The sequence below is a fragment of the Orbicella faveolata genome, unplaced genomic scaffold (genome assembly GCF_042242905.1).
Source record: "Orbicella faveolata isolate gen_17 unplaced genomic scaffold, um_ofav_v1 contig_47, whole genome shotgun sequence".
In the NCBI taxonomy this organism is placed as follows: domain Eukaryota; kingdom Metazoa; phylum Cnidaria; class Anthozoa; order Scleractinia; family Merulinidae; genus Orbicella; species Orbicella faveolata.
In genome coordinates, this window is record NW_028301577.1 from 25966415 (window position 1) to 25991725 (window position 25311).

General features: G+C 39.4%; 2 protein-coding genes across 6 annotated transcripts; one reads left to right on the forward strand and one right to left on the reverse strand.

The window, feature by feature from the left end:
- Positions 1–1917: 1917 nt before the first annotated feature.
- On the reverse strand, positions 1918–15131 carry LOC110061743 (E3 ubiquitin-protein ligase BRE1B-like). 2 transcript variants are annotated; one of them, XM_020768588.2, is made up of 21 exons: positions 14897–15131; positions 14176–14343; positions 13118–13394; positions 12311–12447; positions 11777–11986; positions 11039–11164; positions 10851–10943; positions 10548–10628; positions 9957–10092; positions 9415–9458; positions 8918–8995; positions 8559–8776; positions 7248–7332; positions 6957–7139; positions 6090–6218; positions 5583–5732; positions 4576–4635; positions 4053–4124; positions 3486–3554; positions 2861–2962; positions 1918–2452 (listed from the first exon to the last, which is right to left on the reverse strand). In XM_020768588.2, exons 1-21 carry the CDS (start codon positions 14996–14998, stop codon positions 2279–2281), a joined length of 2694 nt encoding a protein of 897 aa, XP_020624247.2. In that variant the 5' UTR covers positions 14999–15131; the 3' UTR covers positions 1918–2278. The 2 variants fall into 2 exon arrangements, with proteins under 2 accessions (XP_020624247.2, XP_020624246.2); XM_020768587.2 differs by having other exon boundaries at positions 7242–7332.
- Positions 15132–15178: 47 nt separating this feature from the next.
- Positions 15179–21491, forward strand: LOC110061823 (serine racemase-like). Of its 4 annotated transcripts, XM_089279530.1 has the most exons (7): positions 15207–15281; positions 16401–16691; positions 17425–17655; positions 19084–19206; positions 19555–19608; positions 19815–19986; positions 20477–21491. In XM_089279530.1, the coding sequence occupies exons 2-7, from the start codon at positions 16476–16478 to the stop codon at positions 20761–20763; spliced, it is 1083 nt and encodes a 360-aa protein (XP_089135656.1). In that variant the 5' UTR covers positions 15207–15281; positions 16401–16475; the 3' UTR covers positions 20764–21491. The 4 variants fall into 4 exon arrangements, with proteins under 4 accessions (XP_089135655.1, XP_089135656.1, XP_089135654.1 ...); XM_089279529.1 differs by lacking the exon at positions 19555–19608 and having other exon boundaries at positions 15179–15281; positions 16514–16691; XM_089279528.1 differs by lacking the exon at positions 19555–19608.
- The last annotated feature ends 3820 nt before the right edge of the window (positions 21492–25311 follow it).

A 25311-nucleotide genomic window follows, 5' to 3' on the forward strand; every position in this document is an offset into this window, starting at 1 on the left:
TCAGGTGTGGTTACAGATACGCATTGTTTTTCAACCACAGTCCGGAAAAGAGTCACGGAGTTACTTTCTTTGCTATTTTCTTTAATTAACCGGTAATGTATACATTACTTCTCCTGTAATCATCCCAAGTAAGGGTCAATAAAGATTATTGTTTTGAAAAATTACGTCATCTCGCCCACATGCCAGAGGAATCCCATCTGCTCGCGTTTCAGGAACCACAAAAACACAACACTGCGGTCAGTACCCGGTTCGATGAAAGAAAGTTCGAGAACACGTATGAGGAAAATGGCCCCGAGCTCGAGGAGCCCCGGAGAGTTCTCCCATATATAAGCTATATTGGTATGTGCTGCTGTGGAGGGTCTGGTTTTCAGGCAGTTTAATCTGGGATAGGTCATAGAAATCTGACAGTTTTGGTCTAGAATAAGGTGTAATTTACCGGGAAAGTGCATGGCCAGTGTATGAATAATTTAGTCTAGAACAAGGCTCTTTACTCGCGGTTTCTACTAAAAATTGAAACTTGGAAGTGATTTTGTAACATATTGTCTCTGTTTGTTTGTTTTTTTTTTTACCTAAGGTATGTTGGACTACGATAGTAATGAAGTTTCTGCGCATGAAAAATAGCTAGTCTGGGGTACTAGGATAGTTATTTTTGGTGCCTAGTAGTCTCACAAAATCAAGGTGATCACAGTCTAGCATGCATGCGGTAAGGGTTTCAGTGTCCAGAGGCACACCCCCACCTCAAGATTTACAGAGTACTTTTCCCGGGCGCGAGGACGAGAAAGTTAAGAGAAAAAAGAGTTGCTCGAAGTGACTACCCTGCAAAAAACTGAGCCGGTTAGGCAAAAGGGCCGGGAGCGATGACCTGTATTCGAAGCCTTTTCGAGGTCGGGCATTGAAAGAATTGGAGTGTCCCTTTCGATTTTTCTTTGGCTGGTGAATGGAGAGGTCTGCGAGAGGTGGGAAAGGGACGGGTTAGACATGGAGATTGGAGTCACTACCTGTAAATATCTAGAATCTATGGCCATGCTCGAAAATTGAACATCCTGAAGAACACTTCTAGGAACACTTTTAGGGAACTACCTTCGAATATACCATTGTCACTTTCTAAAAGTTTATAGTTTTTGCGAAACGTGCAAAAATAGGAAAGACGAGTTTTGCCTCAGTAATTCAGGGGCGTGACAGGATTTTTCAAGGGGAGGGGGGAGTCACACTGGGTCAAAGTGAGGGTACTCAACAGATTCTCATGTCATTTTCGCCACCTGTTGTAGGTTGTTTTCTTACAAAAGGCTTACAAAAGGGAGGTCACGGGTACCCCAGGATCCCCCTAGCTACGCCCCTGTAATTATGCGTAATGATGCCAATTTTCATATTAAAATATGAAAATTGGCTAAATTCTACTCACTTGTATTATACACTTTCCAACGTTAGGAAAAGCAAATAACTCTAAATAAGAGTATCACAGTTCTACTTTTTTACCCGTGGCACTGTTGCAAGTTCTGCATATGTTTAAAGGGTTTTGGCGTCTTTTGAAGAAGTGTGATCTCGAGCTTTAACGAGCAGTACGCGTAAGTTCCAAAATTGACTATTTTCAGAGGCTTAAAATGCATCTTGGTATGTCCGATATCAAGTCTAAATGAACATAACACTCATTTTTGCAGCAAGTTTTTCAGCTGAGTAATGCGTATAGATGAGTTCTCTTTGGAGGCTGGAATTTGCCAATGGGATAAAAAGATGATCAAAATCCGTTATTTAATCTGGTCTAACATCAATTTTGCGTGGAACTGCGAATTCCAGGCGCCTCTTCGAGTCGCACACCCTAAAAAGATGCGATGTCTTTCGGGGCTGTGCGAGGGGACGAATGAAATTCAGACTAATTGTTCACGCGCTTGTTTTAAATTAAAATGCATCAGATACTCGTTTCGAGACAAACTGCCTTTTTTTATTGTCAACGAGCAACGTCTGATAACGTGGCTTCTCTTGGGGCGAATTACTGTGCCCACGATCGTCGTTCAAGATCAGTGGCGTTGCCAAGCAACATGCCGTATCAAATCTACCTTCGTCACGTGATTTTACCAGCAGGTGATGCTGCTGGTTTTTTTATATATACGCAGCGGCGGCAAAAACGGCCAACTATGTTCCTATTATACTCCTTTATAAATTTTAATCGCCACTGCTTCTTTCTTTCTCTGCTCTCTGTCGTTATGGGTCACGCGATGTTCCTTCCTAGTGGCGTGACTGGCTGTGTGACACTGATGAACCTTTTCTTGGCCATCCTTTACTAAAGGTAAATCCTATGAAAGTCATTGTTGCCGAACGTAGCGTTACACTTGGGACATTTTCGCTGCCTCGTGTCGTATCTGGTCTTTAAGCACTCAAAACAGAACACGTGAAAACACTTGGTCAAAATGGCGTCTTTCTTACGGGTATTACAACAAGGACACGTCAGTTTTGCCTAAAAAGAAAGAAACGTTCAAGAAATATTAGGCCATCTTCTATATGCGAATCAAGTTTTCTACATCAACAAAAACAACGTCATTTACACTTCCGGTGTACTATGGTAAAACAACGTCATTTCCACTTCCAGTGCACTATGGTAAAACACAATCATTTCCACTTCCGGTGCACATGGTAAAACATCATCATTTACACTTCCTGTTTACCATGGTAAAATAACGTCATTTCCACTTCCAGTAAAAATGGTAAAACAACATAATTTCCACTTCCGGTGTACATCGCAAAACAACATCAATTACACTTCCGGTGTACGTGGTAAAATAACGTCATTTACACTTCCGGTATACTAGTTAAAACAGAGTCATTCACACTTCCGGTGTACTTGGTAGCAGTGAGTTATTTCTACCTTGTACTGTTTGATTTCCTCCAACAGAATCTCATCCGCTGCACCATACAAGACATTTTTCTTCTCTTTTTCGAGTCTCCGCTTAAGACTTGCGCATTCCTCCTACAACAGTGAAAATAAACTGAATCAGTTCTCTGTGCACTTAGAAACGAACGACACACGATGTCCAGCAAGCAGAGGAAGAAAATGTCAAGAATTTCGGCGAAAAGCGAGGCCTGCGTGGTGGGAGTCCTTCGTCACTTCTCTCCCCAGACCCCTTCCTGCATGCTTGTTAACAAATCGACGCCAGTTTTTCATGCGTCTGTCCTGTTATTGATCATGAATTTCGAATCGTCATAACATTGTCAAAGTAGCTGTAGATTCACGATAGCCGAGAGGATCCGCAGACAAATTGTCAAATTGTCCTTTCTCGCCCGTTACGCATCGGATAAATCATAAATTAATGTGACTGTCCGCGTAATGACAATGAAAATTAGCCAATGAGCGCGCGAGAATTTCTGCAGTTATCATAAAAACAACAATTGACCGGCTCCGCTCAGCGGTTTCTTTTTTTTCGCCGTGTAACCCAATGAGGAGCCTGTTCACAGGCTAAAAAAGTTGGAAAAAAGCAGCGAGCATTGTTTACCTGGACTCTACGAGACTTGAAAGCTTCTTCTTCAGATGCACGAGTCTGTTCCGACAGACTTTCCTGCGCCTTGGAATTGATACAAATGACAGTTATATAAAATTTGACATGCAAGCCAATTTTGCAATTTACAAAATTCCCTTTAATTTAGAGCCTATAAAGCGAAATTGTTTTCGACATAATATATTTATTTACTTACCATGCAAGTTCAAATTCAATGCTGAATATAAAGGACTGCGTTAGCTAATAAGCCAATAGATCTAATAAATATGACGTTTGAAATATACATTCCAAAATTTGAAACGCCTAGGATAAAAATCTTTTATTTAACAGGAAGGAGGCAGGAAACGTAACAACATTAATTTTCAAACAGGAAAGATCATAAAACCAAGAGATTGTAACAAATATATAGAGAAAGAAGGAGGATGGTTCAATCTGGGGTAGATTAACACGGATTACAAACGGACAAATCGGACGCATTTCATAGGCTACATTGGGGTATTTCTAGGAGTGAACTGGAGCCCGATACAGAAAAGATAATGTCTTCTGTGTGTAACATGAACATACCTCTTGAAATTGTTGTTGAAACGAGTCAAACCGGATTTTAACATCCTGGGCTGCCTGTGCACTTTCTATAGCCTGGAACAAAGACGCATTGATCAAGACATAGAACGGCGCTTAACATAGAAGTCTTTATTAAGAAATCAGTCACAACATACGTGTGGCTTTACAATCAATAACAAACTAAGCTAAACTAGAAAAAACCTATCATATGTATTACAAGAAAAATTTTAAGAAATAAATTTAAAAAAAACATCTATTTACAAAAGCCCGTTTGAATCGTTCCGTTTTTACTTTAGCGAGTATGAAGTCATGGCCCCTTTCTCTAAGAGCTCTGTTACGTTTGGGTGGGAGGAAAGACATTATGGGTTTAGGGTTAAAAAAAAAATATTCCTAAACGCTCGCTAAGGAAACCGGGACAAGCTCCGGCGGTATGGACCACTTGGTTCCCCCCCCGCCCCCGGCCCCTGCAGACTTCGCCTAGCTTGGACTATTGTAAGGCAAGCGTGCTAAATGATGGTAAACTGACCTTTCGTTTGTGTAAGTCCATCGCTTGTTGCCTTAAATTGAGTTCCTTCTCCAGTGAAGTCTGAATTCAGAGAGAAAAGAGAAATAAGAAAATCAACTTTAAATTAGACTAGCATTTAACGGGTTGAACTGGGATCATTTAACGAATTAAGGTTTTAAGCCCATTAACACCCTCCCAGGATACCGATGGTATCATAAGCCTGGTACGTTGAAACTGATTGGTCAGTTTAGTCATGATGGTATTGGCTGTAATACTCGTGCAAAGTTTGTCAACAGTCTGAACTATTTTCAACCAGACGATCACACTACACGAGCTACTGATACTCCTAGATTCAAACCATTTACTAAGGCCCCAACCACACTAACGCGTTTTTGAAAGTATCCGTTTTCATCTCGACGAAAACGAAGCAAAATATTTTCGACCACACTAGCGTTTTCGTTTTGTTTTCACCTGTCCACAATAATGCATTTCCAGTCGAAAACTGCATACTTTTTGATGCGTTTTCCTCTATTGTCCACACTAAAACGCCCGAAAACGCTGATGGAAGCGATAGTATATGACGCTTTTTTCGTCACCGTTTTCAACTGAAAAACCTCCGTTTTCACCCGCCCACACCAAAAACGTTAAACGACGGAGCGTTTCCAGAACGATGCATTTTAAAAACGTTCCACTTTCGAAACCGTTTTCAAAACCTCCGCGTTCATCAGCGTTTTCGGGCGTTTTAGTGTAGATGATTGGCGAAAACGCATCAGCAAGAATCCGTTTTTAAATAAAACGCATTAGCGCGGTTGGGGCCTAAATAGACCTCTTCAGCTTGGGCGGTTTATATTCTCTAGAGAATTTTTCTTTTATCCATCTTAAAACTATTCATTCATATACATGCGACTACTTAAAAATTTGAAAGCAAGAATTCTCAAGAGTAGCATCACGTGGCCAGCAATGGGAAAACAAACCGCCCAAGCTAAAGATGTCTGTTTATCGGGAAGTGTGAGAAACACGAGCCATACCACTGCATTCTGTAACGCCTTTTCTCTCTCCTCAAGTTTCTTCACCAGCTGGGTCTGTGTTTCACGGTGCGTGTTCAGGGAAGTCACTTGATCAGCCAGCACGTCCATCTCTTCTCGGATCTGTTTTTGAATCTGATTTCCTTTGATGCGCTGAGCACAGGTACAAGTACAAAAAGAACTCAATTCAACAATGGCTTACTAGAAGAGATACGAGTAAAGATTGGCGATATTCTGTCGTGTTTGTATAATAACACTTGCTCTCAATGGTTTTGCAAAGGACAGCGAGGCTAGAAATATAGAAAGATGCATGTACAACTCAAGTGCAGAGCCATAATACTGCAACAAATTTTACCCTTTGTTTGTCAAATTCCCCCTAAAACTGCCGCTATCAAATGCAAATGCTCAAATACAAAAACTGCTCTACTCTCACACTGTTATAAAGTCTAAGCAACAAGCAACGGTCAAGAAAGTGGCATCGAGGCTCGGTCGTGAAATATTTTGTCTCACCTCAGACATAAGCTTAAGGTTAGCATCATCTTTTTCTCTAAGCTGTTGCAGCAGTCGAACGTTCTGTTCTTGCATCTCCTCGAACGCTTGTCCAGTGAACTCCATTTCTGCCAGCACAGCATCTTCCTCCTAAAATCAGGAGCAAAAAACACCAAACATTCACAATCCCTGTGCATGAACAAAGAGGCAAGCCAACAATTGCCACGAATAAGCAGCAAGTTAAACTTCAAAAGAGCTGTTTAACAACTCATTTAACCTTGGACGGAAAAACCATACATCTTCCAAACGAGTTCGTTAGACATATTGTTGCACAATTTTCAAAATAAGTCCATACTGTTCATGACCATAGCGGTTATAGCTGTAGCAATTTTTTTTCTTGCATACCTGTCGTTTCATTGCCCATCGTTAGCAATTCTCAATCGCTATATATAGTGCTTTCACGCTCTTGACGATAAGTAAGGAAACGCCAAGATGTAGTTGATTAACCCTCGCTTAAGTTTAAGATAATCCTGTTACATTACTTGGGCAAAATTTCGTCCGAAATATTTACATTATAGTATGAAACTTTGAAGTAACGCCAAAGCTCTTATTTCCTTTATGCCGGGCTTTATGGAGCCAGCTCTAGTTGAGACACGAGTCGAAATGCGAAACAGCTGGATAGAATTTGTGTTATTTTGTCGTCGGTGTATTCGAAAACCTTGAGGCTGCTGTAAGACTATCATTATTTATAAGTGTACTTTACTTTAGCTTTGTTTCAGCAAAGTGTCCGAAACTGTTGTCCGAAATTTGTCTGAAATGAGCTAAAAAATGTCCGAAAATTAAACGTTCGAAATATACCTCCGAATGTTTTCAAAATAGTAATTGTACCTGTTTTGTTGCAGCTAGATTCTTCTGTAGTTGTTCGATTGTTTCTTCAGCCATCCTCAGCCTTCGTATCGCCTCCTCGTCAGCCAGGGCGCCTTTGTGCTTCTCCAATTCTTTCTCAAGGCTTTCTATCCGAGCTTTTTGCTCCTCTATCTGCTCTCTGAGACGTTTCTCCTCCGACAGAAGCTAAACAACAAATGCAAGCGTTAGCAAAGTAAGAGGAAAAAAACGCAACTATTGATAAAAAAAAAGCAAAAGCTTGAAACTAAAAAGATTACATGTACATACATGTACCTCAACTTTATCTCTGAGATCTTTCGCTGCCCCTTTATAAACATCTAACACCAGCTTCATCTCTTTCTGAGTTTCCTGGGATTTCCTGCACATAATTTCAAGAGTAAAGAAATAAGATACAGGAATGTGTTAAAATAGTTTAATTTCGGCAGGGGAAGCAAAACTAGAGTCAAAGATTTTACCTGTCTTGCTCTCTGTTTAGTCAAAAAGGGTTATATAGTAATGTAGTTCTGTTTTAGCCTTGAAATGTGTTACACAAACAAGTGAATTTAACACAAACTAGTGATCAATTCAGTCAGGTAACCTTTACCGGAAAAGACACTAACCATAAGCAGATTACAATCAGTGACACAGCTCATTGACAAAAGAATAATAATACAAAAACTGATAAATAACTTTATTTAAGTGTCAAATGTATTTAGCACTGTTGCGCTAATTGCGGACACTGTAAATAATTATACAAATATTGCAAATAGAATATAGACTATTAAGAATCCCAACTGGTAGGGGACTGACCAGTTGGCTATTTACACAACGCGGTGGAGGAGTTGAACTCGGGACTACCGAGAATTTACGGCCAAATCGCTCAGGCACATGTACTACGTTGCGGTCATCCTTTACAACTTCACGTGTGCATTGCAACTGAACGACCTATCTCATGGACCAACTTTTACAGTATTTAAAAATACACTGAGGAAAATAATCAGAGCACGCTCTGAGTGTTATCACGCTGCAGAGAGAGCTGAAGCTGACACCAAGGCGCTAAACCTCTGAGAATCCTCAAATGGGAACCAAAGACAATGCCGCACTGAAATAAAACTTTGTGAGTGCGTAGAAATGTACATGTAGGAAATGCACCATGCCACAGTCATATGGTTGTCTAGTCGGAGATCTTTGGTGTCCTTTGTTAATAGAGAGCTTAAGCAACGACGAATCCCACGCCGAGCACTACGCTTAGTGAAAAATGAATTTATATTTTACCAGCGAAATTCGCAGTTATCTAGATCTGTTCCGTACCCCAAAGGCTCTAAAAACGTGCTCAGGCTAAATGCGCAATGACAGCGTTCAATTCCAATATAAATACGAAGAATTAGCCGTCGTCGTTTGCGCTCCTCAGACTACGCAGAACTTGGTCATTTCACGGTTTTGTTTTACAGAGGACGGCAAAGAAATGTACAAAGATTTATAACGCACGTGCACAGCCATTGTTCTGCTCATTAAACCTTTTGTCTGGTGACGTTCTCGTTGCCGTCGTCGTCGTAGTTTGCTTAAGCACCCTAGTATCAACTCACTTCATCACATAACACTCACTTCAAGCTTGCCCGCAGTTCCTTGAGCTCCATGTCATTGGATTTACTGCTTGACGCTATTTCTTCACCCTCCTCTATCTCTCCTTCTTCCTCTGATTTTGAAGCTTTGGACTCTGGTTCATCTTTTTCTGGCTCTTTCTGACCTTCTGCCTGGTTCTCTTCCTCAACTGATTCTGCCTTCTTGCCTGACTCCTTGGTATTCTTTAGTTCTTCAGTTAGCTAACAAAAATTAAAAATAAGATATCATGCCGTGTTTGGCAATTAAACTGATCTTATACTCTTAGGGGTCAAAGCAGCAAGACACATCGCTGGAATGACATAATACACTTTTATTAAGGAGGCTCTGTCAGGTGTAGTTACCTTAACGACTTGAACCTGGGCCTCACTGAATTTCCTTTTATATCTTGACACTTCAACTTTCAGTTGCTGGTTGTGACTCTAATCACATCAATAAAACAGACAATCAGAATAGTAATTATATTTATTTAATAATTATCACCAATGATTGTTAAATGCACTATAACATTAGACAATTTTTTGTGCAACTTGACAAGCAATTTTGTTGACCAAACTTAAATGAAAAATCGTCTAGTGTTACGCACATCCTGAAATAAAGGTATCTCCTAATGTTTACGTTTTCGTCAAGGAGAGCACTTCACAAAGTAGAATCATACTCTTCTTTTGCAACAACTGCAGCAAAGAAGCAACACTGTTTTGTGCCTTGACTAGTGTTGAGCAAAGGAACGTTTCATTAAATTCATTTGGCAAAAGGGTTACAAAATTGAGAGACAAGTTTCCTCTCTTAGGAACTGAAAATTTAACAAAGTGAGAGAAAACGAAACTATAAAATTGTTTACCTGTAAACTGTTCAGCATGTGGCTCATCTCTTTTGTCATTGGGCCTGTGTAGAATTAGCAGTCAACATGTGTATGTATGTATGTTTAGTTCAACGGCAAGTACATACAACTATTAAGCAGTAATAAGCTGGACATAATTAACATAGTGAGGGAAGATGCAAGATCTTCAGTCTCCTCAGATCTGATCCAACTTTATTAGCAAGTTGTCAATACCTTTTTTTGTACTACATGTATCCTATCGGTACATGTATTGCACTGCAAGGAATGAATCAGATCAGCATGTCACACATGGCCCAGCCTTCAACAGCTCACTGATGCACATTAGACTGATATTTGGAACAAATTGAGCTGAACTCGAAATTCTTAAGCGTCACAATTTCTTAATCCATCACGATGTTCTAATTAGAAATACATACACATAATGCATGTCACATGTTATGGTGCCTACTGTAGTACAGCTTTTACCTCAAGCCATCTCTGTTAGTTTATTAGGTATCCTATCTCTATTAAAATGGAATCTATCTACTGGTACATTGTCAAACCTGTTTGTTCATTTGCTTTGAGGTTTTGTTCAAACTCCATTCTTAGCAGGTCGTAGTCTCTTTTTACTTGCAGTAATGCATCATGGAGTTCACTGACTTCAGCCTTGTATTTCTTTTGTATTGTCACATTGTTTGACTGAAATGAAAATGTTGATATTTCATCACACCTGCCCAGCTTTTCATGTATCACATGTCAATGTATTTATTGGGGAGCAGGAATGGTTCAGTGGTGAGAGCGCTTGCCTGCCACCAATAAGGAACAGGTTCAATTCTGGCCCGGTGTCATAAGTGGGTTGAGTTTGTTGTTGGTTCTCGCCTTGCTCTGAGAGTTTTTCTCCGGGTTCTCCGCTTTTCCTCCCTCCACAAAAAACAACACTCCAAATTCTGGTTTGACCAGGATTGTGGACCAGCTTGAAAACCAGGTAAGGCTGATGTGGCTTTCTCTCTAAACATTGCACTTTTTTAATTTTATGGAGTGCCTTCCTTGAGAAAGCAACAACTGTGATGATGTACAAGGAATAGTACACTGCTCCATATGTATTAAGTTACACATGCATATACAATGTCAGTATTTCGACCAAAATAATGTACCTCAACTTGTTCCAATTGTAGGACATGCTGTGTTTTAGTGGTGCTCAGAACACGTCGGGTGTCATCAAGTTGCTGACGAAGCTTTAAAAAACAAACACAATATCTATCATGTTACATGATAGTTCAGTAGACACCCACAAAACTACCCTGTGAGTGGTTCAAAAAACTGACACTGCAGAACTTGGCTGGTTTCCTCACTCAACATAATTTTCATACAAGAATGATTGAACAGACTTGAGGAATCACCTTCAGATTTTACATTCTTAAAAAGTTTTAACTTTAGTCAATAACAACCACACCAACCTGGGTGACCTCTCCATATAGAACTGAAAATTGTGATTGCAAACATTTGTATGGGGCTGACTGAAGAACAGCACTTTCAGGCATTTGGTTTATCTGGAAGGTAAAGAGAAATTAATGGAACATTGAACAAGGTTTCGCTTAGTAAAATAAAGCTTCAATATTGCATCAATTAAGCTACATCTCCTAACCTCCAGCTTCAGTTTTTCCAGCTCTTGTTGACTTGTGATGAAATTTTCATTCAGTTTTTCCAGCTCTTCAAGTCTCGTCTTGGCCAAATCTCTCAGGTCCTCTAACTCAGTTGATACTTCATCATGCTATGACAACAATGTGCATGTATGCAAAATTTTTCAACTTAAATGTGCGATGATATGAAAAAAGTTTACATTTACATTTATATGTATATGCACTTTTTACAAGTATGCAGACAGATAGAAAGAACGACAGACAGACAGCCAGACAGACAGATAGACTGGCAGAAAGAAAGACAGGCATTTTTATTTCAACACAGAATTTCTTCAATTGCAGTGAATTGGTTTCCAAGAAAGCCATGCTAAAAAATTACTACAGTACATGCACCTCTCTCTGACCAAGTTTGAGTCCTACACTTACAAAGATATGCCCCCAAGTTTTTTTTCCCCCAAGGATTCATAGCTCACATATGGACAGAGAAAAAAGTTCCAGTTTTAATCCTTATGACATCTCTTGCATGGGCCAGGGACATTGAGAAAGATAAATCCATGTGCCATATTGTATAATTCCCCACATAAAAATTGACCATTCACATTGCATGAACTTTCTGAGAGATACCTACCACTTGGCCAGAGATACCTGAACCACTAGGCCAGGTTTCGACGGAGATATTTCAATCAAAGTAACGGTTCTGAAATAGAATTCATAAGTCAGAATACCATGGCAGCCATGATTACCTGCACTGGTTCACTTTCCCCTGCTTCACCTGGTGCTGTATTTCCTTCACGCAGTCTCTTATTCATATCTTCCAGTTCATTAAGCCTCTTCACCAAGTTGTCCACCCTGTGGTTGGCCTTTTGAAGTTCATACGTGGCATCTTGAAGTTCAGTGTTAAGCTGAGCAATCTCTTTTTGAGCCAAGGCATACTTATCACGAATTTCTGAAAACTGAAAATGATAGAAGCACTCAGTCCAAGTGTTCCTGAACACGATTTTAACAATTCACATGTACAGGTATACAGCTTACTAAAGCCTTTTCACAAGCAACACAAGCATACATACGAACACAAGAGTCCAATGAAATGCCGAAAAAGTACTTTGATCACCATGCCGGTGCTTATGTTTCTATGTGTTTGTATGGCCTCTGGTGCAAGTGTCCACATTGTATGCTTGAGTCACAAATGAAAACCAGAATCAAGTAATCTAAACATTGGGTTTTGCAAATGCCTCTGTCCATTTGTTTCAAACAATAACTCAACAGAAGGCGAGAACCTCTAGTGAAGTAGTCTGCTGTTTTTGATGAAGTGAGGTGACCAACTCCCTCAGCTGTTTGTTGTCTGCATCCAAGTCAAGTTTTGGCTGTTCAGTAGAACTTGGCTCTGGAGCTGATTCTTGTTGGCCTTGCTGATCTTAATTTGAAAATAGAATAAACAACATTAGAATTAGTTATGAAGGATTTGCTTATAGTTACATCTACAGTGCAGCTCAGAAATAAGCCAACTACCAGTAAGGATACGCAATATATACGCACATTTTTTTCACATATGCATGTGCCCTTATGCATATAAATGTGCGTAAAAGTTTCGTTATTTGAAGCACATTGTTGGACAAACGAAGGGCATTTCTAGGAATGAAAAAGTGTTGGTCTTCAGTGCAAAATTTGCATACTGTCAAAATTTCAATGAACGCTATCATATTCACGTTTTTGATCCCTTGTCAAATTCCCCAACAAGCTACTATTTATTAACACTTGCTTGATTTTTAGTGAATTACGTGTTTATTTTGGTTCCCTTATTTCTAAGCTGCACTGTGTAACACAGGGCTATCATTAAGGGCTCTAACCTGTAACAACTGCCATGGCTGAGTACACTTGATTTTGCCTTGATGCTATGGGTGAAATTGCCGTTGTTGGTAGAATTCACCCACAAAGTAACAAGTTTGTTACAGGTGTGGATAACACTCAGGTGATTCAAAACTTAATGACAACCCTGTAACAAGCCATGACAATTGAGTTCAGCCTTATATACCAACAATTTTTTTTTGCTGAAAACAAACAGAAATTCTCTTGTGTCACAGCACCTTTATGTCCTTCTTCCTCAGCTTGATTCTCACTATTTGGTTTCTCTTTTGACACTGTGGATGAGTATGGCCCAGAGATTTCTACATAGTGTAACAGCTTTCTTGTGTGTTCTTTAGTGGCTGCAGATCTTTTGGCCACTTCTTGCCGAACTTCTTCCGAGTCTAAATTGGCCAGGTAGTCCAAGTATGAAAGAGTAGCCTCATTGGATGTCTGCTCTGAGTCCTCTTCCACGATACCTTCATATCTTTGTAATATGGTCTTGATGTCTTCATCAAGCTGTAAAGTGAAGAAAAGAACATCTACTGTAATATCTCTAAGAGATACATGGTGTATCTATAAATTCTCCATATTAATTTTAATACTTACTTGATTGTAAAGTTAATGGCAATCAAGAAAATAATCACCAAAGAGAACTTGCCTCCTCGTAAAACCATATCCTTCTAAGAAGTATTATGAACTAAAGAATATCTGGACACTACATAATAATTTTAATACTACCTGTACATGTATGAAACACAGCAAAAAAAACCTTTTTAAATGTCACACAGAAACCAACAAGGGCTCAAACTGGATGTTATAATTTAACATACAAAACACCCAACCATTGAAGGGAAGGTTTCACGGTTCGGCACATGTCTGCATTATTTATACGCCTGTGCACACTTTTTGGCACAGGCCAGTTTTTCATTGTTTATGAACCAATTGTAAGCAAGTTATCTAATTTCACATGCAAATACAATGTAGCCATAAAATCATCAGCCGTAGAATAAATTGTACGGGTCAACACTATATTCAACGGTCGACAGCAAAGGTAAAATTCACTGAAATCTACTGAGAATTTGGGTCATCTGTCATTCTGATAACTGAACTACATCTGATTGGGGTCTTTTAAGCAATAACGTCGATAAGAAGCAAACAAAAAATATTTTGATTTAGAGACATGCACCGAGCCATAAAACCCTCCCTTAAACCGTTTTTCTCTTTTCATTCATAGTGTAAAACCTTTGGCCATAACACTTTAAGCATGTGTCCTTGTATTTTGAAAATTTTAAAATACCTGCATCCAATGTCTGTTGATGACAGAGATGATATCCAGATCAGATTCTCTCTGTTTCTTAAGCTCATCCACTTGTTCTTTTAACTTCTCTTCTTCTATCTTTAATTCTTCCAATCTCTCACCAAGTTTCTTATTTTGAAACTGCAAGACCTTCAAGTTCATTTCATCCTGCAAAATGTAATAAGCATCAATCAATGTCATTTTCTGTTAATTCCATTATTAATAGCAAACTATTGTGGAAATGAACTGAGAAAAATCCACCTATTGTAGAGAATGTTGTTAGAAACAACATTTGTTTTATTACTCATGGAAATGAGCATGTACATCAACCTGTTTTCAGTTTTCAAGGTTTGAATACACGTGTCACACACAAACCTTCAAATGTACCATGTGCATTATGGCCATGTAGCTGGGAAACTAACTCACTATCTGTTCTTTTTAATCGATTTTGATGGATTAGACGTGACTGATAAGTGAGCTACACGTTTCAAAAAAGCTCAGTTAAGTAATTACTAGCCCCGCCTTATATAAGCTCAAACTTAACTTGTAATTTGTATTTGTTCAAGATAGGTTGCGAAAATCAAGACTTGAAGCATTAGTACGCAAAGTGCTCTACGGAAGCCCAAAGATGAAGAAACTACCAAAGGAGATCTAAACCACCGGCAACAGGAAACTCTATTTCGTGGTATTTTTCGTAAAATGGCAACAACTGTCAATTCACCTCGGTTGAAACAGAACCAATGTTCATGGGCGGAATCATCTTTGTTAAAACCTGCTTCTTCGCCGGGGGTACCCCCGACGATTCTGATTGAGAACGTTTCATTCCGTCCACTTAAATGAAGGCGATCAGTTCTTTACAGCTGATTTCTAACTAATTTTAGCTTTCGCACACCTGGTGGTCGCCATTTTGAACGAAGTTAACCTCGCTTTCAAGCTTTCCTTATCAGCAGTTTCTCAATATTGCAGTAGGTACTGTATATAATAGCAACAATTTCTACCCACTTGCGAAGCGGAGGGTGACCGGGTGTCGTTCCATATTTCTCGACATCAGGTTGGCAAACGTTTATATATATATACGGAAAGGAGGTGTTACAAGTTTTGAGCAGGTAATAATCGATTTATTCCTTCTGGCAATAAGAATGGGAGAACAATTTGCAGTTGTACGTTCAACATCCCCTACTCGGGTCGGACAACCCCTCGGAAATGTAATCTTTAATTTCAAGTTTTGTTTGTTGCCCGGGCCGGGCCACAACGGTGTTTACGGTCGTATTACGAGGGTATTACGATATCAACACTAATTATGCTTGTGAGATGTGTATATCAAACGCCCACCATTCCCCCCCCCCCCCCCCTATCCCTCCCATTTTGAGTCAAATTCCTCAATGAAATCCTACATCGACAGACAGACAGACCGACAACCTCTATTAAAGCTTGGTAGCTTAAGCTGGGTTGTGCATAATAAATTAAATTAAATTAAATTAAAATTTTGTGTAACTATACGCATGATGAATAAATTCAGTTCATCTAATCTCCAAAATGCCTGTGGTCTCCCTGAGTATAGAAGATATTGATGTAGAAAGCTTAAATCTCCATTGCATTTTATGTAGATGAATACATTGGGACATTCCATCCGCACCCCACCCCACCCCACCCCCTTCCGGAGAGCAGCCTCTGGCACATGGCCTGTTGGAAAGTTTTTTCAAAGGGCTGACAAAATTTTTAACCCTTGGATGCAAACTTCAAAGGTACAGACCACAAAAAAAAGGTTGCCAGAATCTGACCTCTATAGGGGTAAGAGGGGGGGGGGGGGGGGAGAATAAGATATGGAATATCCCATTAGAGCATTAGATTATTGACAAGGTGGGTACGTAGGCTCAATTGCCAGCCGCTGTTTGGGAAAGGAGCACATGTTCCTCCCCACGAGAGAGTGGTGGAAATCGAACCTATAAAGGTGGTGTGCTAGCAAATCTTTTCTGTTCATGAAATTATAAATCCCCAGGATACTTTTCTCCCAAACTGTCACAATTTTAACCCCTTTCCCAAACAATTTTCTCCGAATCAGTTTCACATTATATGTGAATTGGTGAATTGTGGAAGGATGCCCCATCACTTTCTCTGGGTCCGTGATCTGTCTCTTCCAGCAGGTGGCAAGAATGAAAGGACTTCAAACTGAGATGGAAAAAAGCTTAGTTGTTCACTAAAATTTAAACATATATTTTCATCAGATTTTCTGGATGAATTATATAAAGCTTATAAAGAACTCTGCCTGAGATGGTCAAAGGGGGCAAGTTAGCTTGATCATGCATAATATACAACTTAATGGCTTGAAACTTCTCAGAAATATGGCTTCCAACACTGCTGTTGAAATAAGCCTTAAAGATGTTCAAGAAGCTGCAAAAAGAATTGAGCCTCACATACACAGAACACCTGTTATGACGTCCTCAACTTTAGACAGCATGGCAGGTAGAGCACTTCATTTCAAGTGTGAAATATTCCAAAAAATCGGAGCCTTCAAGGTCAGTATAATAACATATTCATGAAGTATAATTTATAACTGCTAATTAGCCTCTCTTTTGCTACCACTGTTTGGGTTAATGATAGTACAGTGGAACCCCGTTAATCTGGTCACCAACGGGCCACAAAAATTTGGCCATATTAACCGCATGGCTGTATATTAAAGGGGTTCTATCAATAAGAACATGACTGACTGCCAGCTTTTGTGCAGACCAGAATAAAGTGGCCATAACAATGATGAGGCCATATTAATGGTGGGGTTATAATGTATGTATGAAACCTCAGTCTATAAATATATACCATCTAATAATTTAACGTACATACATGGCTTTATGGACATCATGCAGTGTAATCACCCATTCAGACTTCTCCCATCTTCTCCACCATTAGGAGAGAGCAGGCAACATGGTAATGAATTTCTTAAATGCTGAGTGCAAAAGGTACAAGCTTTAAGAGGGTTCCAGGGTCATGCTCTCCCAGAATATGTTCTGGATTTTAATTCTTTCAAGTCCCCTTTCCTGGGTTTCTAAATCATTCTGTCAATCTAAAAAATCTGAGTGATTTCCATAAAATGGTGGAAACTGATTCCCTTGGCTAGGAGAGTCTGTAATCTGGAAACCTCTATAAATTATATGCTTGAGCACCTCTATTAACTATAATACTGGTGCATTCTCTTAATAATAATTGAAACTACTAACATTAATTTTAAATTAAAATTAAATGGTACTTTTCCAGATCAGAGGAGCAATGAATGCCGTTCTTCAATTGCTAAACTCCCTGCCTGCTGATCAGAAACCTGTGCTTGTCACTCACAGCAGTGGTAACCATGCTCAAGCTATTGCACTGTCAGCAAAAATCATGGGTCTGAAGGCTTCCATTGCCATGCCTAGAAATGCACCACTAGTCAAGAAGGCGGCTGTTAGAGACTACGGAGCAACTATTGTTGACTGCGGTGTGTCAGGAGAGGTATGCCATTATTCCAATATAGATGTTCCAGAAAATATCTGCACCCCTGCCAAAGGGTTTTTTTTGGTTTGAACCCCTCCCCCTCTCCTCCTCCCACCATCCCTCTGGAAATTCCAGTTTTGGATCATATTTTTCTTTAAAAAAATAGTTTTTGAACCCCCTTTCCCCGTGGAATTTGCAATAAATTATATAAGGGAGTACAGTGGAACCTCGATTTAACGAACCTCTATTTAATGAAGTCCTCGATATAACGATATTCTATGTCCCGGCCAAAGTTACAGTAAAATGTATGGAATAGAACCTCGGTATAACGAACCTCGATATAACGAATTCTTCGATATAATGAACATAATCCGGAAGCCCAAACGTAAAATCTACCTCGATATAATGAATTACAATATCAACACGCGACAGAAGATAAACGCTGAACAGATCAACAGTCAACAAACCCGTGTAATCCTTATGGTAAAGAGACAGCAGTCTTTCAGTCAACGGCTTATTATATGTCATAGACATTAGCACTATAGTATTTCGACATCAATTAACTTCTGCTCTATCTTCCTTGAAATCCGGAAATGTTGGGTAGTGCAATATAACAACACTAAAGCCCATTTCCTTGTTTACATAGACAATTTTCTGTATAACCTCTACGTTGCAACATTTTTAAATCGCTACTCTGAAAGTGTCGTTTTTTGTAAACAAAAGCTGCGTGTCTGCTCAAAAGTGAAAATAATTGATACTGAAAGCCACCATGCTTAATGAATTGCATCTCAAAACGTCACTTCTGGATGACGAAAATTGCTTTGAATTGCGTGATAGAAGTCACCTGTGTTACAAATCAATCATTAACTATGACCTCGATATAACGAACATTTTGATCATTTCCCCTCAAATTCGTTATATCGAGGTTTTCGATATAACGAACCCTCGATTTAACGAACAAATTTGGCCGGTCCCCAGCAACTTCGTTAAATCGAGGTTCCACTGTATGACCATTGTACCTTTTAGAGGTTAATAAAGCAGTTTTCATACCTCTTAGGGTGTTCTGCCTCAAAAGGTCCACAGCAGGAGTTTTTGCGATACCTTTTAGGGTATTGAACTGAAAAAGATATGACAGGGGATAATGTGCTGTTTTAGAATTGGTACCTCTTAGGGGTGAAAAATATTTAAAGCCACGCCTACAAAACAGGATCGTGGTACCTCTTAGTGGTTCTTTCCAAAATTTCTGACAAGCACCCTCATCCTTTTCATATGGGAGTCCCTGCCAGGAGAGTATGCAGTTAGCTTCTCTGGTAGCATCGTTAAGGATGAGAAAAGACCTTTGTACAAGGACCAGACATAGGAAATTTCATGTTATTTTTGACTACAATTGTGTGGATCCAGTGTGATTATAAATTAATGTGGATGTGTGGATGTATTTTATTTAAGGAGAGAGAATCAACATCTCAGAAGATCCTCAAGGAGACAAGCAATTCATATCTTATTCCTCCATTTGATCACCCTGACATCATAGCTGGCCAGGGTTCTATTGGTCTGGAATTGCTGGAACAGGTTTGTTTATTCTGTATTTTGTTGAAAAACAAATATACAGTTGAACCTCTGGTTGCGACCAGCTCTCATAAGCGACCACCACTCCTCAGCGACCAGTTTTCCAAAATACCAAAGGTTTCCAAGTCAAATCACTATATTTGGCACCTCGTGTAAGCAACCGCAACCACTTTTAGAGCTAAAAGTTTGAAATCTTCTGTTATTTTTAACCTCTCATAAGCAACCACTTGACAGATAATAGAGCAGAAATTGAATAATAAGGTGTTGTAACCATATCGCATTCCTAGGTAGTACAAAGACAAAAATTTTTCAATGGGAAGGACGGGATTTCTCTCAAAATTGACTTTTCAGACGAATAAAACATTTAAAAGATGGGGTACTCTGCAGTTACCATATGCTAACAAGGTAAGATTTTGACCCAATATGGTCTAAGCTCTCATAAGCGACCATCTCCTGTAAGCGACCACCTAGGCTTGACAGGTTGCTTACGGGAGGTTAGAAACGTATTGGGCATGTGAAATGCTTGTATAGGGTATCTCATATCCAAGATGTGCTGGTGGAATAATAATTGTTAATTTTATGGCACTGGTAATCTCATTATTCTTGAGCAGGTCCCAAACTTGGATGCCGTAGTAGTCCCTATTGGTGGTGGTGGTATGCTGAGTGGAATCTGTATCGCACTCAAATCGCTCAAACCTGATATCAAGATTTATGCTGCAGAGCCTCTTAATGCCAATGACTGTGCAAAGTCATTTGCTGCCAGAGAGAGAATTCCTTTACCAGGCAAGTGTTTTGATAATGGTAGAATGTGAAGTACAACGTCAAGCCTAGGTGGCCTGCTACATAATTTAAGTCACTAGATTGGCTGTGGAGGCATAGTGGCCTTGTGGTTAGTGTGCTCAAGTCTGGAACGAGCTGTCTGGGTTCAAGCCCTGGCCAGGGACATAGGGTTGTGATCTTGGAAAAGATGCTTTACTTTCACAGTGCCTCTCTCCATGTACCAGGTGAAATAAATGGTTAGCAGAAAATTTGATGCTGGAGGTTAACACTGCAATGGACTTAAGCATCCCATCCAGGGAGGAAGAGGAAGAAATACCCCTAGTTGCTTGCCTTAGAACACAAAGACCTCGCACTGAACTCAAATCCAGATCACCTAATTCTGGAGTCCAGTCCACTAATGAATAGGAACTGTGACACCCTCAAGATGATGCTACCATACTTCACTCCCAATAAAGGAGAAATAATTTAAACTGTTTGCATCTCTTCTCAACAGGGCCTCCATCCACCATAGCTGATGGCTTAAGGACTAGTGTGGGCCATATAACCTGGCCAATCATAAGGGACAATGTAACTGACGTCATAACAGTTACAGAAGAAGAAATTATATCTGCAATGAGGGTGGTCTGGGAACGAATGAAACTGTTAATTGAGCCCTCTGCAGCTGTAGGTGTGGCAGCGGTATTCTCAGAGAGATTCAAAGCTCTTCCTGGTCTGCAGAACGTGGGTGTTGTTTTGTGCGGTGGAAACGTGGACCTTGATAATCTACCCTGGAAAAAGTAACAATTATTAAATATAGCTGGAGTGAATAACTAGCGTGTGCAAAGGTCTTCTTGTGATTTAACAAAAATGCTGACCAGAATTATAAATAACTCTAAACATAAAGCACCTTCAGGCCCTATTTTTAAAGAACTTTCCATACTAAAATTTCTTGACATTCGTTTCTTAGAGTTGATAAGTTGATAAACCTCTCCACCGAAGGTTTTAGTCACCGTTTTTCGCTTATTGACAACTCTGTTTGTAAGACATAAGACAAGAAATGCGAAACGCAAGAAATGTTCATGCTTTTAACCTGCTCTACCATAGAATCAATGCAGACTTTTTCGAGATATCAAGGTGTTTTAACTCTTCAACTGACGATATTGTTTGTTACGAGTCAGTTTCTCTAACCCCCATCCAAACATAACTTTTGAGACAAAGACAACACATTTTAAGATATCTCTGATTTTCTGTAACAGTCTGTAGACTCGCCTAAAATTCTTGATATCTAATATTTATTTCCATTCGTTTATAGTTTGAAATTGCCAGTTTCTAAACACAATCAAACAAGTCTTGTTAACTAGTCTAAATCACTTATATTACGGTTACCACAAAGCCTAAATTACAAGCATTATTTTCATTTGGCCTTCATTGCCACCTGTTTTTAAATTCTTTAATATATCATTTTTCTATTTTAATTGTTATTCTTTTTTTATTAGGTGTGGTAAATAAAAACTAGTGAGACAATCTCAGATAGTGCAGAGCGCAATTGATAGCTCTGATACAGTAGTCCCATAAGTACTCACCCCTGCTCGGTTCACTTCCGGTTTGTGTCTACCTTGGTAGTCTGCTACGGCTTTTCCCCTTTGCAGTGTGTATGTTTCAAGGTTGTATTTTCATTCAAGGTCCAAACATTACGTACAAATTAATTACTACTGGTGCTTTAAGTTGATTTTCGTTCATTTTAAATTCAACAATACGCTGAAGCAGCAAACGTGACAATTTAGCTCTTCACGCCAACTTTGTAACTTGATACTTTTGTTTTCCTCGCAAAGCCATGTAATATGAAACCCCTGTTTTCTCCAAAACATACGGAAGATGTCCTTGTTTTTTGGAGATAAATGAAAGAAAGTTAAATATCTGATGTAGTGATGAAGAAACGGAACAGAGACGATGTTTTACTAAAAATGCAAATTTTTACCGATGAACAAGAACTAATTTAATTATCAGATAGTCACGAAATACCACTTTCTTTTTCTGTTGCCACCTTTGTTGTTAACAATAAAACAATTCAAAATTAACACACAACGATATTGATGGCTGAGAAGCTTTTCAACGAAAAGTATTGAAGATAAACAGCGCTACTTGGCCGATATGAATGAGTCTCCTCAAAGACTGATTAAATTAATTTGAACTTTCATTAGGTGCCACGGCGTCTGCAGCAATATTTGAGCATTTTCCTGGTTTCTTTTGATACAAATTTACAATTTGCGGAGTATTAAAGCCACTAACTTGAGAACTTTTTGGTCTCTCTTACAGACACAATTAAGGCAAGAAATAAACAAGTCGCTAAGGAGAAGCAATATATTTGAACTCTGACAAGCACACTATTGTAGATTGAAAACAGCAGATAATATTTGTTGAACCGACCTGTTTGTAATTCTAAAAGCTACGCGGCAGCCACAGTAACGTTTCACTTTTGCAATAAAAAGGGACAATTGGCGCTACCTGAAAAATAACTGCCGTCCTTGGTCACATGACACGATATATAAAATACTGCGTGTAGAGATAGTGTATAACACTAACAATGCTAGAACGCATGCGTCTTACATGTTGAGCTCTACCATAAGGAAAACCACTCAACATTTGTGCGTGATTCCGTATGCAATGTATCCTTCACCTAATATAGAAGCCACGAACCCTAACTAATCTACGCATGCGTCTAGGGCAAATTAGTTTTGTTCTAAGGAGAATGGTACCACAAGGAGAGCAAGGGGTTACCTGAAACAAATATATAGCTTTGCGATGTTCAAAGTTAAGCGACGGCGATGGAATATGTTTTACGTAGAGTACACATGTACCTTTCCCACCCTACTCCCACTACTTCCTTGCCTCTAGACTAATTAATTGATTGAAATTAATTAATTAAACAAACATTAAAGTTTACACCTTAGCGCCATAGGGCCATATTGCCTTAGTTCCTTAGCGGCAGGCAACCCCCATAACCATTCCAATAGTGCACTCTGCACTAAAACTGGTGAGACAAACTCAGATAGTGTAGAGCGCAATTGATAGCTCTGGTACAGTAGTCCCATAAGTACTCACCCCTACTCGGTTCACTTCCGGTTTGTGTCTACCTTGGTAGTCTGCTACGGCTTTTCCCCTTTGCAGTGTGTATGTTTCAAGGTTGTATTTTCATTCAAGGTCCAAACATTACGTACAAATTAATTACTACTGGTGCTTTAAGTTGATTTTCGTTCATTTTAAATTCAACAATACGCTGAAGCAGCAAACGTGACAATTTAGCTCTTCACGCCAACTTTGTAACTTGATACTTTTGTTTTCCTCGCAAAGCCATGTAATATGAAACCCCTGTTTTCTCCAAAACATACGGAAGATGTCCTTTTTTTGGAGATAAATGAAAGAAAGTTAAATATCTGATGTAGTGATGAAGAAACGGAACAGAGACGATGTTTTACTAAAAATGCAAATTTTTACCGATGAACAAGAACTAATTTAATTATCAGATAGTCACGAAATACCACTTTCTTTTTCTGTTGCCACCTTTGTTGTTAACAATAAAACAATTCAAAATTAACACACAACGATATTGATGGCTGAGAAGCTTTTCAACGAAAAGTATTGAAGATAAACAGCGCTACTTGACCGATATGAATGAGTCTCCTCAAAGACTGATTAAATTAATTTGAACTTTCATTAGGTGCCACGGCGTCTGCAGCAATATTTGAGCATTTTCCTGGTTTCTTTTGATACAAATTTACAATTTGCGGAGTATTAACGCCACTAACTTGAGAACTTTTTGGTCTCTCTTACAGACACAATTAAGGTAAGAAATAAACAAGTCGCTAAGGAGAAGCAATATATTTGAACTCTGACAAGCACACTATTGTAGATTGAAAACAGCAGATGATATTTGTTGAACCGACCTGTTTGTAATTCTAAAAGCTACGCGGCAGCCACAGTAACGTTTCACTTTTGCAATAAAAAGAGACAACTGGCGCTACCTGAAAAATAACTGCCGTCCTTGGTCACATGACACGATATATAAAATACTGCGTGTAAAGATAGTGTATAACACTAACAATGCTAGAACGCATGCGTCTTACATGTTGAGCTCTACCATAAGGAAAACCACTCAACATTTGTGCGTGATTCCGTATGCAATGTATCCTTCACCTAATATAGAAGCCACGAACCCTAACTAATCTACGCATGCGTCTAGGGCAAATTAGTTTTGTTCTAAGGAGAATGGTACCACAAGGAGAGCAAGGGGTTACCTGAAACAAATATATAGTTTTGCGATGTTCAAAGTTAAGCGATGGCGATGGAATATGTTTTACGTAGAGTACACATGTACCTTTCCCACCCTACTCCCACTACTTCCTTGCCTCTAGACTAATTAATTAATTGAAATTAATTAATTAAACAAACATTAAAGTGTACACCTTAGCGCCATAGGGCCATAGCGCCATAGCGCCATAGTGCCTTAGTTCCTTAGCGGCAGGCAACCCCCATAACCATCCCAATAGTGCACTCTGCACTAAAAAACATATCGTTGATGAAGCTCTCAGTCTTTTTTGACAGACTGAAATGTTGGTGATAAAATTGACATTGTCAGTCTCGTCAGCTTGCGTGCGATTGGCCCACACTTAGGGACTAGCCTCTTGCAGATGTTCAGTTAGTTGGGGGGCAGCGCGAAAAACGGTGAACGAAAAAATAGGGAGAAGCGCGGTGAAAACCTATTATATTTTTATGCTCGCCGTTGCGCCCCAACTAACTGAACGCCTGGAAGACGCTACGTGGGGACGCGATCACTCTCTTGTCTGGGATAACTCGCGGGCTCGTGGCTTACAATCCCCAGAAGTTGGAATTTAATTTGTCTGTATGTCCCGTTCTTACCAGTGTATAACTACTCCCGCTAGAACCCTAGAATCTCTCAAGTTAATATCTGTTGAGAACTGCAAGAACAGTTAACACAGCCTCTCAAGCCAGTACATTAGATGGAAATAAGAGAAATGAGTCAAAGCTAACGGTGCAAAATTCTATTTTCTATTAATAATTTCCCATTTCGAATTCCCTGTTCCCATTCCCCAATCCTCCGTTCTTCATATTTTCTAAGAGAGGAAGTGGAAAGACCTGGTAAAGGTGCCCCCGATAGAAAGAGTCTTATCCAGCCCGTCTAGACTAGTCTAGAACCTTAGGCGGTGAAATGTTCAGTCTTCTACGATCTCTTATTCAAGTAGTTTACCTGTACTGAAGAGAAAAATGGCGTTATGACTACAAACTGTCCACTTTTAAGCTTCTGCAAGCTTTAAGACAGCTTTCAGCCAC

Excerpts from the sequence above, each read along its gene's own strand:
- LOC110061823 (XM_089279530.1), top strand. The coding sequence starts at position 16,476 with ATGCATAATATACAACTTAATGGCTTGAAACTTCTCAGAAATATGGCT. Across the intron at positions 16,692-17,424 it reads AAAAAATCGGAGCCTTCAAG|ATCAGAGGAGCAATGAATGC; the intron begins GTCAGTATAATA and ends GTACTTTTCCAG. Across the intron at positions 17,656-19,083 it reads ACTGCGGTGTGTCAGGAGAG|GAGAGAGAATCAACATCTCA; the intron begins GTATGCCATTAT and ends ATTTTATTTAAG.
- LOC110061743 (XM_020768587.2), bottom strand. The coding sequence starts at position 14,998 with ATGAAACGTTCTCAATCAGAATCGTCGGGGGTACCCCCGGCGAAGAAG. Across the intron at positions 7,140-7,241 it reads GAGATAAAGTTGAGGTACAT|CTTCTGTCGGAGGAGAAACG; the intron begins GTATGTACATGT and ends TTTGTTGTTTAG. Across the intron at positions 6,219-6,956 it reads ATCTAGCTGCAACAAAACAG|GAGGAAGATGCTGTGCTGGC; the intron begins GTACAATTACTA and ends TCCTGATTTTAG.